This window comes from Chiloscyllium punctatum, chromosome 3 (genome assembly GCF_047496795.1).
Source record: "Chiloscyllium punctatum isolate Juve2018m chromosome 3, sChiPun1.3, whole genome shotgun sequence".
NCBI classification, from domain to species: domain Eukaryota; kingdom Metazoa; phylum Chordata; class Chondrichthyes; order Orectolobiformes; family Hemiscylliidae; genus Chiloscyllium; species Chiloscyllium punctatum.
The window spans coordinates 114,541,529-114,554,499 of record NC_092741.1 but is presented as its reverse complement, the minus strand read 5'-3'; the positions used below and the strand labels follow the sequence as shown (position 1 = coordinate 114,554,499).

Sequence of the window (12,971 nt, the reverse complement as noted above, 5' to 3'; positions counted from 1 at the left end):
TCTCCCTCATTTCTATATAGGTTCCTTTTAAAAGCATGCATGCTGTTTACCTCAACTGGTCCTCGTGACAGTGATTGAGCCTTTTTAAGAGTTTGCTGATGCTCAGAGTGTTCTATTTGCATACGCTCAGATAATGAAACAGTCAACGCCCTTGTCCAACAAGATACCTGGATAAGACTCAGGCATGGGATGGTAAGCAGGCAATGATGATCTTCAAAAACAGAGAAGCTAACTACCTCCTCTTGATGCTGAACTGCATTATCATCATTGAATACATCAACATCCTGGGCATTGCTACTGACGAGAAACTGAACAGGAGCAGCCATAAATGCCATGGCTCCAAATTCAGGTCTGAGACACTCTCGACTCTGATCTCCAACGTCTGCTGTCTTCACTTTCCCCTACCATCCAAAACAAAGCAAACTGCTTGAGTGACATCTGATCCACCTCCAACATTCAATCCTTCCACAGTAGCAGCAGTGCGTACCATCTACAAGATACATTCAGAAAGACTAGGACTTCTCAAATATCACCTTCTAAGCCTGTGACCTCAAACATCTGGAGCAGATCGTGAGCAGACTCGTAGGAATACGACCAACTCCAAATCTCTCACCATCCTTACTTTGGATCTATATCACCATTCCTCATTGTCACAGGGTTAAATTCTAGGACTCCCTCCCCAACAGCACAATGGGTGTAGTACACAACTCACTATCACCTTATCAAGGGGAATGAACAGCAGGCAATAAATATCACATTAGTATGTCTACAACCTATTAAAGGTAAAGGAAAGGTCAATTGTAAAAGTTACAAAGACTGATGAGGGTTTCTACAGCTGGTGAACTGGGCAATGATAGAAGTAAAAGAAACAGGAGCTGGAATAAACTGTTTGGTTCATTGAACGTGCTTTGCCATTTGCTAAGATCATGGCTGAAATTCAACCTCTCTTGACTCCCCTGGGTTCCCTTAGAATCCAAATATCTATTAATCTCAACCTTGAATATGCTCAGCAATAAAACATCTACAGTCCTTTGAGCTGGAGAATTCCCAAGCTTCATAATACTTTGAATGAAGAGATTTCTTTTGATCTCAGTGCTAAATGACCAACTCCTCATTTTGACACTGGGACCCATTTCTAGACACTTCAGCGAGAAACCTATCTATTGCAAACCCTCTTTGAATTGTGTGTTCCAATGAAATCACTTCTCACGGTGACTGGCATCAATCAATGACTCATTGGCAAAGTCCTTCACAATTCATTATCCAAATGAACCAAAGATACCAGTAAATGAAATTCAGCACTTGGGTTTCTAAATGCTATCGAACAACTATTCCAATAATAATTTCTTCCTCCTTACTGCTCATTAGTTAAACAATAGCAAACTCTATCCAGGTCAGGATGCCAAGGCCAAAGCCAGAACCATGGATCTCTTTCTTGACAAACATTCACCCACAATTTATATAGTTGTCTCTCTATCAGACCATGACTGTTGGAACTGTGAGTTGGAGGAACTGTGCTTGGGAATGGAAGGGTTGAGTTAAAGAGCAAGAGAAAAGATAGACAGATACAAATCAGTAATGGGCTCATGAACCATTAACAAAGACCCAGTGGAAATCCAGTTTTATTTAAGTCCAACTATCCCATACTTGGCGAATTTATAATGAGCTTTTGTTCACGTTAAGTCTGTTGCCAATATCTACTTTTCTCACAAAATGAAGTAACTTTCTCATCCCCATGACCTCGGACACACTGCAAGCCTGAAAACAAGTTTTTCCAGTCTCTATTCAAATGGGACACGGACAAAAAAAACCTAACAGCATGGAAGGCAATATTGGCAAGAAACATTGGAATCAGTCAGGCTGTAACTGTGGAGAAGGAGATTAACTTAAACTTTTAGGTCAATGACCTTTGGTCATTATGTAGCTTCGCAATTACGAATGAAATATTCACACCCCTCACACCGAAAGGTGGTGGCTGACTGGCACCTTCCTGCTATCGCTGGTATTTTAACAGCGACAGAGAAGCTAATTGACTCCTGGGCCAATTCAGCTCCAAAAATGACCAGTTAATGGCTACTTAAAGTCTTCTCACACTACAGCTGGTCGAGCACTCTCTTCCACAAATGTCCCCAAGGACTCCCTTACCGACCCGACTCTTGAGTACTTGCCAGCCTGCTCCAGCAAGATCTAGGAGTGTGCCTCAATATCCGACACCAGTCTCTGCTTCTGGTAAGATTGCCACAGTTAGTTGGTCAATAGGTCTTGGAAAAATGGAATCCGTACAGTGTGGAAACAGGCCGTTCAGCCCATCGAATCTATACCGACCCTGGAAAGACAATCTCACCGAGACCCACCCACATCCTAGACTCTATGGATGATTTAGCATGCCCAATCTACTTAATCTGTACAGTTTTGGACTGTGGCAGGAAACGGGAGCAGCCAGAGGAAACTCACGCAGACACACAGAACATGCAAACTCCACACAGTCAGTTGCCCGGAGGTGGAATTGAACCTGGGTCCCTGGTGCTGTGAAACAATATTAACCACTGAGCCACCGTGCCACACAAAGATGGCTCCACCTCCCAGATTGTATTTCTTTGTGGGGAAGGAATGACATTCCAATGGCAAACAAATTAAAACGCTGCACAGCTATTAAAACCTGGCTGGGCCTATCTGACCAAACAGAGGTCTGCTCATCCCTTTTGATGTCTGTGCTGGAGGAGGTGGAGAAGATGAACAGCATCATGGCTACCCATCCATTTCTTAAACTCCACACTCCCTGCTCGTGCATAGAGGTTGACTTGTTTTAAATTGATGTTTCTACAAATCTGCTCTGAGCTACTAGAAGGTGTATGTTTTTTGTTCACTTGGGTATCTGGTGAAAGATCGAAAACCTCAAAATGGAGAAACACTGAGTCATGAAGATATTCTGTACTTTGACACAAACACTGAATGATGGCTGTTGCATTTGTATGACGTTTAAGCACTCAGAGCTTTTGTGAGCCAAACCATATGTTTCCCACCCACCGGATGTAATACATATAATCAATGTATAATACATTACTGTAAACATCCTAATCCCAACACAACATTTTCAAATTTCAATTTATTTTGGTCCCACTATGAAACTCTGCCCGGTGACAGCAGTCCAATTTAGAAATTCAAAAGCTATAATTTCACAGAAATAGGACAACTTTGGTTTCAAGATGAAACTGCCAAGTGCACACAGCTCTCTTGGTCACTTCAGCAGTCATTACACTACCAGACACCAATGATCACCTCTGTTCAAAGTCACCCAATTCCAATTTGGCTAAGCAGGTGTTCGTGACCTTGTCCTGAAGAAATTCCGAAAATGTCTGAGATACCAAAGACGAAAACTGTTTCGTTTTTTTATGTCTTACCCCAAGCATTTGTTGTCCGGACCTCACCATTGTAGGGGAGTGCATTTGGACTGTCATCTGCATTATGTACTCAGGTACTTGGAGAGGGACATGAATCCACAGTAGTCAGCAATTAATGACTAATCGGAGTTATCTCCTACTTATTTCATTTTAATCATTCAGGTGCTGGCAAGGTCAGCATTTATTGCCTATCCCTAATTGTTGTTGAGAAGGTGAGGCTGAAGTATGTCTTTGAACTCCATTTGCTACAGGGAAACCCACAGTGCTGTTAGGGAAGGAGTTCTAGAATTTTGACCCAATAACAGTAAAGAAACGATGATCTAGTCCCAAATCGGGGTGATGTTTGGCTTGAAGGCGAAGTTGCAGGTGGCAGTATCCCCTTGCATCTGTTGCCTTGTCTTTCTAAGTGGGAGAGGTCACGGCCTTGGAAGACGCGTCAAAGGAGGTTCAATGAGTTTTTGCAGTGCATCTTGTAAATGGTACACACTGCGGCTACTATGCATCAGCAGTGAATACATAAGGTAGTGGATGGTGTGTCAAATGAAAGTGCTGCTTTACTTTTGACCCCAGTGTTGTTTGCAAGATGCAAGCATCTAGTTAAGTGGAAAATATTCCATCAATCACATTTCTGACTTCTACCTTGTAAATGGTGGACTGACTCACAGTTGGGGAATCAAGGACTAGGGGCAGAGACAAGATTGAGACAGGCCTTTCAGGAGTGAAGGTAATGAACATTTGCTCACACAAAAGGTGGTGCAAGTATTCTGCAAATGGCAATCAATGCTGCATCAATTGTTAATTCTAAAAGTGGGATTGAGTTTTGTTCACCATTGGTGTCTAGGCATATGGAGCATCATCATTTCATCTAGTCAGCCATCATCTCACTGATGACTAAACAGGGTCAAGCAAAAAAAAAGGTGACCTGCTACTCTTACATTTCTCCAATGGTGACTCACAGGATATGGATGGTGGGAGTTTGGATGAAAGTAATGCAGTTGAATGTTGAAAGGAGATGGTTTGGTCATTGGTTATGGCTATTGCCTGATACTTGTATGACAATTCAATATTAATCTCGTACCCACTGATGAACCTTATCCATGAGGAAATATCATGAAAGTAAATTACGCTACATTCATACCTTTATAACTAATAACGTAAAATACTCAATAATGTGAGGTGGCATGAAGAAGGATGGAATTGTCATGAATATACTCAACATGAAATGGTTAGCCTAGCAGTAAAGTTAATATTTTGAGAGAGGATTTATATGAGCTATTTAAGATTTGTATCTCTGGTTCACATTAGTGAGAATGTTACACAGGAAATGACCAATTAGAATGGGTCATCACAGCATACTCTGAAGAGAATTCTTTCCAAAACCTCCCCTTGGGAATTAGGCAATATGTTTAGAGCCTGTCACAATTTATCACAAAGGAGGAAGTTTTGCATATGGACAAACAAAAGCCAGCATTGCTGACATGATGAGTTGTGCTTAAGCTCAGAACTATTATAGCTACAGACTGCTTATTCTTGCTCTTCATCAGGCTGGCTGACCTGCCCAACTTCAGGCAGCCGGAATTTGCTGCAGCTCAAGGTGCAGAATTAATCAGGATTAAACAGTTCAAAAATGGTGCTTTACAATGTTTCAGTTCAAAGATTACTTTATAAAGAAATATCTGTGAGAATTGGTCTACACATTGGGTGTAGCACACTTGCACAACATTCTGACTTGCCTTGTCAGAGAATGGCATACAGGGCTAATGTAGATCAGCATGGACCTGTATACATCTTACAACAGAGCTGCTTTTCTGTATCAAATGTCTTGGACAGATGTGTTATTTTTATGATCATACTTTCTGACTTTCTCTTCAATCTGTAGCAAACCAAGGAGTTTCTGAACAAAAGTGTGCTCTCCTGACAGGCACAGGCCTCCAATCACACTGCTGATACAGCCACTGATGTCACAGGCATACTAACTAGAACCAGACACTTTGTTCAGTTATGGATCAGGTAAAAGTGAGGACTGCAGATGCTGGAGATCAGAGTCAAGGTTAGAGTGGTGCTGGAAAAGCACAGCAGGTCAAGCAACATTCGAGGAGCAGGAAAATCGACATCAGGAATGAGGCTCAGCCTGCTCAAACTGGATAACCAAAGGGTAAGGGCCGTCTTTAAGATGAAACTTTAAATCAAAGCCCCACCCGCTCACTCAGATGAATGTAAAAGACGCTATAATATTATTTCAAAGAACAGAGAATTTTTCCCTGTTGTCCTCACCACTGTTAGTCTTTCAGCCAACGCAGAAAACATATTAGCTGGATGATTATCTAAATGCTATGAAAATTCACAGAATCCCTATCATGCGGAAGCAGGCCATTCAGTCCTTCAAGTCCACACCAACTCGCCGAAGATCATCCCACCCACTGCTATCCCCTCCTACTGTATCCCAGTAACCCTGTATTTCCTATGGCCAATCCAAATAACTTGCACATCTTTGGACTGCTGCATTTTTAAAATTAAACTTCAACAAAGTATTTTAGTGGATGTGAAGTGTTTTGTGAAGTCTTAAGGCTGTGAAAGGCATGATGCAAATGCAAGTCACTTTTTTTGATTTGCAAATAGCCACACCATATGAAGTCAAGGTTAGAGTAGTGCTGGAAAAACACAGCAGGGCAGGTTGTATCCGAGGAGCGAAATGAAGGACTACTCCAGGAGTTAATATCAATAGGAAAATAACAAATTGGCTGTAGCTCTCTGTTCCAGAAAAGGGAAGGCTAAAGGATAACTTTCAGATTATGAGCACGTTCAAAACTGTGGATATGGGGAAAATGCTGCACTTATGGTCCAAAATTGGCCAGGCCTCATAAAATTGCCACTAATAAACAGAACAGGGAATTCAGGAGAAACTGCATTATCCAGAGAGTGGCAAGAGTGCGGACCTCGTCAATACACGGAATAATTGAGGCAAATGTCATAGATGGATTTAAGAGGAAGTTAATTAAGTAGATGAGGGAGGAAGCAATAAAGAATTTGATGCTGGTGATCGATGAAGAGGACCAGAAGGAAGCTCTGTGAAGCATAAACACCACAGGCCATTTGCTCTGTGTGAGCTACACTGTAAATTCTATTTTTCAATGAAATGATTGATAAATTGAGAATACAGGGCTGCAGTCTTGTCAATAAAAATGGACCAAAGTCTGGAAGTGGCCATGTTGATGAGAAGTTTATATCACGTAAAGCAATGTAAATCACTCAAGACAGATGCTGCTGTAATGGAACGTTCTGTACGACGCTCAATTTCAGTGCCAGCTTTGCATTTAATTTTGCTTCTGGATTTTTAAAGACTTCAGTAATTCGTACAAAGTATGGTTACAGCACAAAAGACGGTAATTCACCCCACCTTGCCCAGCTCTCTCTTACATAGTCCCTGACACCCCAGTTTTTTTTTAAACGCAGCCTGACAATGCCTTTTTCTTCAAGTTATCACTCATTTTCTTTGGAAAGTCATGAACTAACTTGTCTCCATCAAAATCTCACGCAGACATTCCAAATTGTTAAGCATTTGCTAAGTCAAAATTTTTCTGCCTGCCATTGCTACTTATACCAATCACTTTAAAATCCCTTTTATGCCTTTTATTCTTACCTATTTGCTTCTGGGATGACATAGACAGTATAGTTAGCTGGTTAGGTCAGCTAACAAATTACATAGACAGCTGGTTAGGTCAGTATATATTACATATCGTGTTTTCACTGAAATCAATGTGGCAAGGGGAGTTAGAGGGAAAAACCTTTTCATCCAGAGGTTAGTGAGTGCCTGGGATTTGATGCTGGTTTTGCAGCAGGGGAAGAAATTCTCTATTCACTTTAAAGGAACTGGGGTCTGCACCTGAGGTTCTGTAACCTGCAAAGGCTATGGACCAAATGCCTGGAGATGGGATTAGAATGAGTGGTTAGATTTAACTAGTGCAAGCACAATGGGCTAAATGGCTCATTCCTATTCCGGACCTTTTTAATGAGCCATTTCTATGAGAGGTGAAGGATTTCAGTCTGGCAGGGGTCAGTGTGTGTCTGTGAGGGGAAGCTCCTGCTGCTGGAGGTGGCAAGCTTGTGGGTGGGGAGAGCACTGCGGCGCACTCAGCAATGTGATGGCCTAACCAAAACCCCACCACCCTCTTGTCCCCACCAAGATGACATTTTAGGTGGGAGGCCTATGGCTAAGATTCCTACCCCACTACCAATTCAAATCCTGAAGTGCTCAATTAAGGATCACTGCAGGCAAACCTGTCGTCATCATCTAGCTTTCATGATAGCTGCTATCAGACACTGACTGCCCTCCATTTCCTTTCTAATCCCTCCACTAATCACCCTCAAATCTGCGTTTTTGGAAATTGGCCTCTCCACAATGGGAAACAGGTCTTTCCTGAGAACTCTGTCTAAGCCTGTTATAACTTTGTACACCTCATTTTGCTTGAAATATCTTGACAGTATTGTCTTGTACCTTAATCTTAGCACTCCTCACCCCCTCCTTATCTCACTTCAAACCTCAATCAAATCCATTTTGTAAAATTGGTACTCAAATAATAATCGTGAACTCAATCGTGATACTGAAGCTTTTCAAACACTTCACTGAGAAGCAAAAGAGAGCACACAGAACAACAATATGGTAACTTAAAAAAAAATGCAATATCTTAACACCAATAGTTCCTTAATAAAACATACACTGGACTGAAAAAGCCAAAATATTAATGTTGGACATATCATGGAGCCAGCACAACATGCTGAAGAGAAAAATGAAAATTATACCTGAAAGTGCAAAATAATGGTCCAGATCAGCCCCAAGGTGAGTTTAGGATTTCCATCAGTGATGTCATCATTTCTGATGTTCACCAGTTTGACCTGCACCCAGAAAACAAAGTGAAGATTAATTCAACTGTCCAATAAAATTCATTGTTAAATATTGAGACAGAGATGTTCATTTGTTACCTTAGCCACTGCACAGTTGAATAGTAAATCCACCTAAATGTAAAGAAAAGTCTGAGTGCTTGATATTCACGTCTCAAGTTTGGATCTCACTTGCTGAAATAACTCCCAATTGGAGGGAATTTCAAGACCATGGGGTTGACAGTTACTGGAAATCGGGTCAGTGACCAATCAGAATATTTAGAAACATACGGGAGTACTAATTGCACATATAAACAGCTAGTTCAGAAGAAATTTGGCAAGTTTAATGTTACCAAAAGTCTTTTCTAAATGCCATTTTTTTAGGAGTCTCCTTTTGAACTAATGTTTATTATCCAGATTAGGTCAGCAAATGTAATCTCAGGCAGAACAAAGAGTACTTTAGGAAAGATGTGGAAGCTTTGGAGAGGGTGCAGAGAAGATTTACCAGGATGTTGCCTGGAATGGAGAGTAGGTCGTACGAGGATAGGTTGAGAGTTCTCGGCCTTTTCTCGTTGGAACGGCGAAGGATGAGGGGTGACTTGATAGAGGTTTATAAGATGATCAGAGGAATAGATAGAGTAGACAGTCAGAAACTTTTTCCCCGGGTACAACAGAGTGTTACAAGGGGACATAAATTTAAGGTGAAGGGTGGAAGGTATAGGGGAGATGTCAGGGGTGGGTTCTTTACCCAGAGAGTGGTGGGGGCATGGAATGCGCTGCCCGAGGGAGTGGTAGAGTCAGATTCATTGGCGACCTTTAAGCGGCATTTGGATAGGTACATGGATGGGTGCTTAATCTAGGATAGAAGTTCGGCACAACATCGTGGGCCGAAGGGCCTGTTCTGTGCTGTATTGTTCTATGTTCTATGTTCTATGTTCTATGTAAGGAACATTACAGCACAGGAACAGGCCCTTCGGCCCTCCAAGCCTGCACTGATCCGGATCCTCTATCTAAACCTGTTGTCTATTTCCAAAGGATCTGTATCCCTCTGCTCCCTGCCCATTAATGTATCTGTTTAGATGCATCTTAAATGACACTACCGTTCCCGCCCCTACCACCTCCGCTAGCAACACATTCCAGGCACCCACCACCCTCTGCGTAAAGAACTTTCCACATATATCTCCCCTAAACCTTTCCCCTCTCACTTTGAACTCGTGACCACTATTAATTGAGTCCCCCACTCTGGGGAAAAAACTTCTGGCTGCCCACCCTGTCTATACCTCTCATGATTTTGTCGACCTCAATCAGGGCCCCCTCAACCTCCATCTTTCTAATGAAAATAATCATATTCTATTCAACCGCTCTTCACTGCTAGTGCCCCTCCCTACCAGGCAACATCCTGGTGAACCTCCTCTCCACCCTCTCCAAAGCATCCACATCCTTTTGGTAATGTGGTGACCATAACTGTATGCAGTATTCCAAATGTGGCCAAATCAAAGTCCTACACATCTGTAACATGATCTGCCAACTCTTGTACTCAATATCCCGTCTGATGAAGAAATCATGCCGTATGCCTTCTTGACCACTCAAATCGACCTGCATTGCCACCTTCAGGGTACAATGGACCTGAACACTCAGATCTCTCTGGACATCAATTTTCCCCAGGACTTTTCCATTTACCAAATAGTTCGCTCTTGAATTGGATCAAAATGCATCACCTCGCATTTGCTCAGACTGAATTCCATCTGCCATTTCTCTGCCCATCTCTCCAATCAATATGTATTCTGCTGTATTCTCTGACAGTCCCCTTCACTATCTGCTACTTCACCAATCTTAGTGTCATCTGCAAACTTGCTAATCAGGCAACCAATACCTTCATCCAAATTATTTATGTATATCACAAACACCAGTGGTCCCAGAACAGATCCCTGTGGAACACCACTGGTCACGGTTCTCCAGTTTAAGAAACTCCCTTCCACTACTACTCTGTCTCCTGTTACCCACACAGGTCTCTAACCATCTAGCTAGTACACCCTGGACCCCATGCAACTTCACCTTCTCAATCAGCCTTTCATGGGGAACCTTATCAAATGCCTTACTAAAGTCCATGTATATGACATCGACAGCCCTTCCTGCATCTATCAACTTTGCTACCTTCTCAAAGAATTCTATTAGGTTTGTAAGACATGACCTTCCCCGCACAAAACCATGCTGCCCATTACTAATAAGCCAATTGTCTTCCAAATGGGAATAGATTCTATCCCTCAATGTCTTCTCCAACAGCTTCCCTACCAGTGATGTCAGGCTTATTGGTCTATAATTACCTGGATTATCCTTGCTACCCTTCTTAAACATGGGGACAACGTTAACAATTCTCCTGTCCTCCGGACCTCACCTGTGTTCAAGGATGCTGCAAAGATATCTGTTAAAGCCACAGCTATTCCCTCTCTTGTTTCCCTCAGTAAGCTGGGATAGATCCCATCCAGGCCTGGGGACTTGAACATCTTAATGCCTTTTAGAATGCCCAACACTTCCTCCCTCCTTATGCTGACTTGATCTAGAGTAATCAAACATCTATCCCTAACCTCAACATTAGTCATGCCCCTCTCCTTCATGAATACCAATGCAAAGCACTTGTTAAGAATCTCACCCATTTTCTCTGACTCCACGTGTAGCTTTCCATCTTTGTCCTTGAGTGGGCCAACCCTTTCTCTAGTTACCTTCCTGCTCCATATATATGAAAAAGGCTTTGGGTCTTTCCTTAATCCAGTTTGCAAAAGATATTTCATGACCCCTTTTAGCCCTCATAATTCCTCGTTTCAGATTGGTCCTACATTCCCAATAATCTTCCAAAGCTTTGTCTGTCTTCAGTAGCCAAGACCTTATGTACGCATCCCTTTTCCTCTTAGCTAGGTTCACAATTTCACCGGTCATCCATGGTTCCCTAACCCCCTTGCCATTTCATTCCCTCATTTTCACAGGAACATACCTCTCCTGAACTCTAATCAATGTCTCTTTAAAAGCCTCCCACATATCGACTATTTCAGGTGACTATTTCAGTTGCATTAACCTGGACACTAATTCAATATCATGGTCTTTCCAAGCACTTCTCTGCCTTTCTGAGAGAGCAGAGGCACTACTGGGTATGGGAAGAAAATCACTCAGAAGGTGAGAACTGCAAATTCAAATCCTGCTCTTAACTGATGCCCATGGACTCCCACCTAGAACAGGAGACACTGAACAGCAAAGGAAAGATGGCAAATACCTTTCTCACCCAGAGCTAGAGACAAACCTCCTGAAGTAACTGAATGGTGTGCCACACTGGGAGCTCATTCAGCCCACCACATCCTACTGACAACGTCATGGAGTTACTGTTAGCCAGAAGGTTTAGATGAGATCTGGGGATATTTTTTCATTAAGGATGGTAGAAATATAAAAAGCGCTGAGGGGGTGGTGGAGGGAGGCTCTCTCACAATATTTAAGGAGCATCTGGATTAGGACCTAAAATGCCACAGCATAGGAGTAGGCTATGAATCAAGTGCAGGTAAATGGGATGAGTGTAGTTTGGTGTTTGATGATCAGTATAAGCGTGGTAAACTGAAGGGCAAGTTTCAATGCTTTATGGCTCTAAGACGGAGTGAATATCTGTCCAGTCAGTCAGATTCTTTTTTAGTGCTAGGAGAAAGTGAGGACTGCAGATGCTGGAGATCATAGTCGGAAAGTGTGGTGCTGGAAAAGCACAGATCAGGCAGCATCCGAGGAGCAGGGGAATTGACGTTTCAGACATAAGCTCTTCATCAGGAATGTTGGGGGGCAGTTGACAGATAAAGGGGAGGGTGGGTGTGGGGGTGGGGGGGGAAGATAGCTGGGAAGGTGATAGGTAGATGGAGGTGGGGGGAGATGGTGTTAGGGCGGAGAGGTGGGTGAAGATAGGTGGGCGGAAGATGGACAGAGAGGACAGTTCAAGAGGACGGTGCTGAGTTGGAGGGTTGAATCTGGGATGAAGAGGGGGAACGGAAGATGAGGAAACTGGTGAAATCATTGTTGATACCCTATGGCTGAAGGGTCCAATGGCAGAAGATAAGACGTTCTTCCTCCATGTGTAAGGTGGCTCGGATTTGCCAATATAGGCGGCCCAGGACTTGCATGTCATAGAGATGTACAGCATGGAAACAGACTCTTCAATCCAACCCGTCCATGCCGACCAGATATCCCAACCCAATCTAGTCCCATCTGCCAGCACCCGGCCCATATCCCTCCAAATCCTTCCTATTCATATACCCATCCAAATGCCTCTTAAATGTTGCAATTGTACCAGCCTCCACCACTTCCTTTGGCAGATCAATCCATATACGTACCACCCTCTGCGTGAAAAAGTTGCCCTTTATGTCTCTTTTATATCTTTCCCCTCTCACCCTAAACCTATGCCCTCTAGTTCTGGACTCCCCCACCCCAGGGAAAAGACTCTGTCTATTTATCCTATCCATGCCCCTCAATTTTGTAAACCTCTATAAGGTTACCCCTCAGCCTCCGACGCTCCAGGGAAAACAGCCCCAGCCTGTTCAGCCTCTCCCTGTAGCTCAGATCCTCCAACCTTGGCAACATCCTTGTAAATCTTTTCTGAACCGTTTCAAGTTTCGCAACATCTTTCCGATAGGATAGAGACCAGAATTGCAAGCGATATTCCAACAA

At 42.9% G+C, this 12,971-nt stretch overlaps 1 protein-coding gene across 15 annotated transcripts in view; it reads right to left on the bottom strand.

Moving 5' to 3' along the window:
* Positions 1-12,971, bottom strand: part of dst (dystonin) — a 622,282-nt gene that overhangs the window by 396,046 nt on the left and 213,265 nt on the right. For all 15 annotated transcript variants that reach the window (XM_072558451.1, XM_072558477.1, XM_072558489.1 and 12 more), the window contains one exon: positions 8,202-8,294. In XM_072558451.1, coding sequence (XP_072414552.1) covers positions 8,202-8,294 — 93 coding nt within the window. The remainder of the gene's footprint in view (positions 1-8,201; positions 8,295-12,971) is intronic.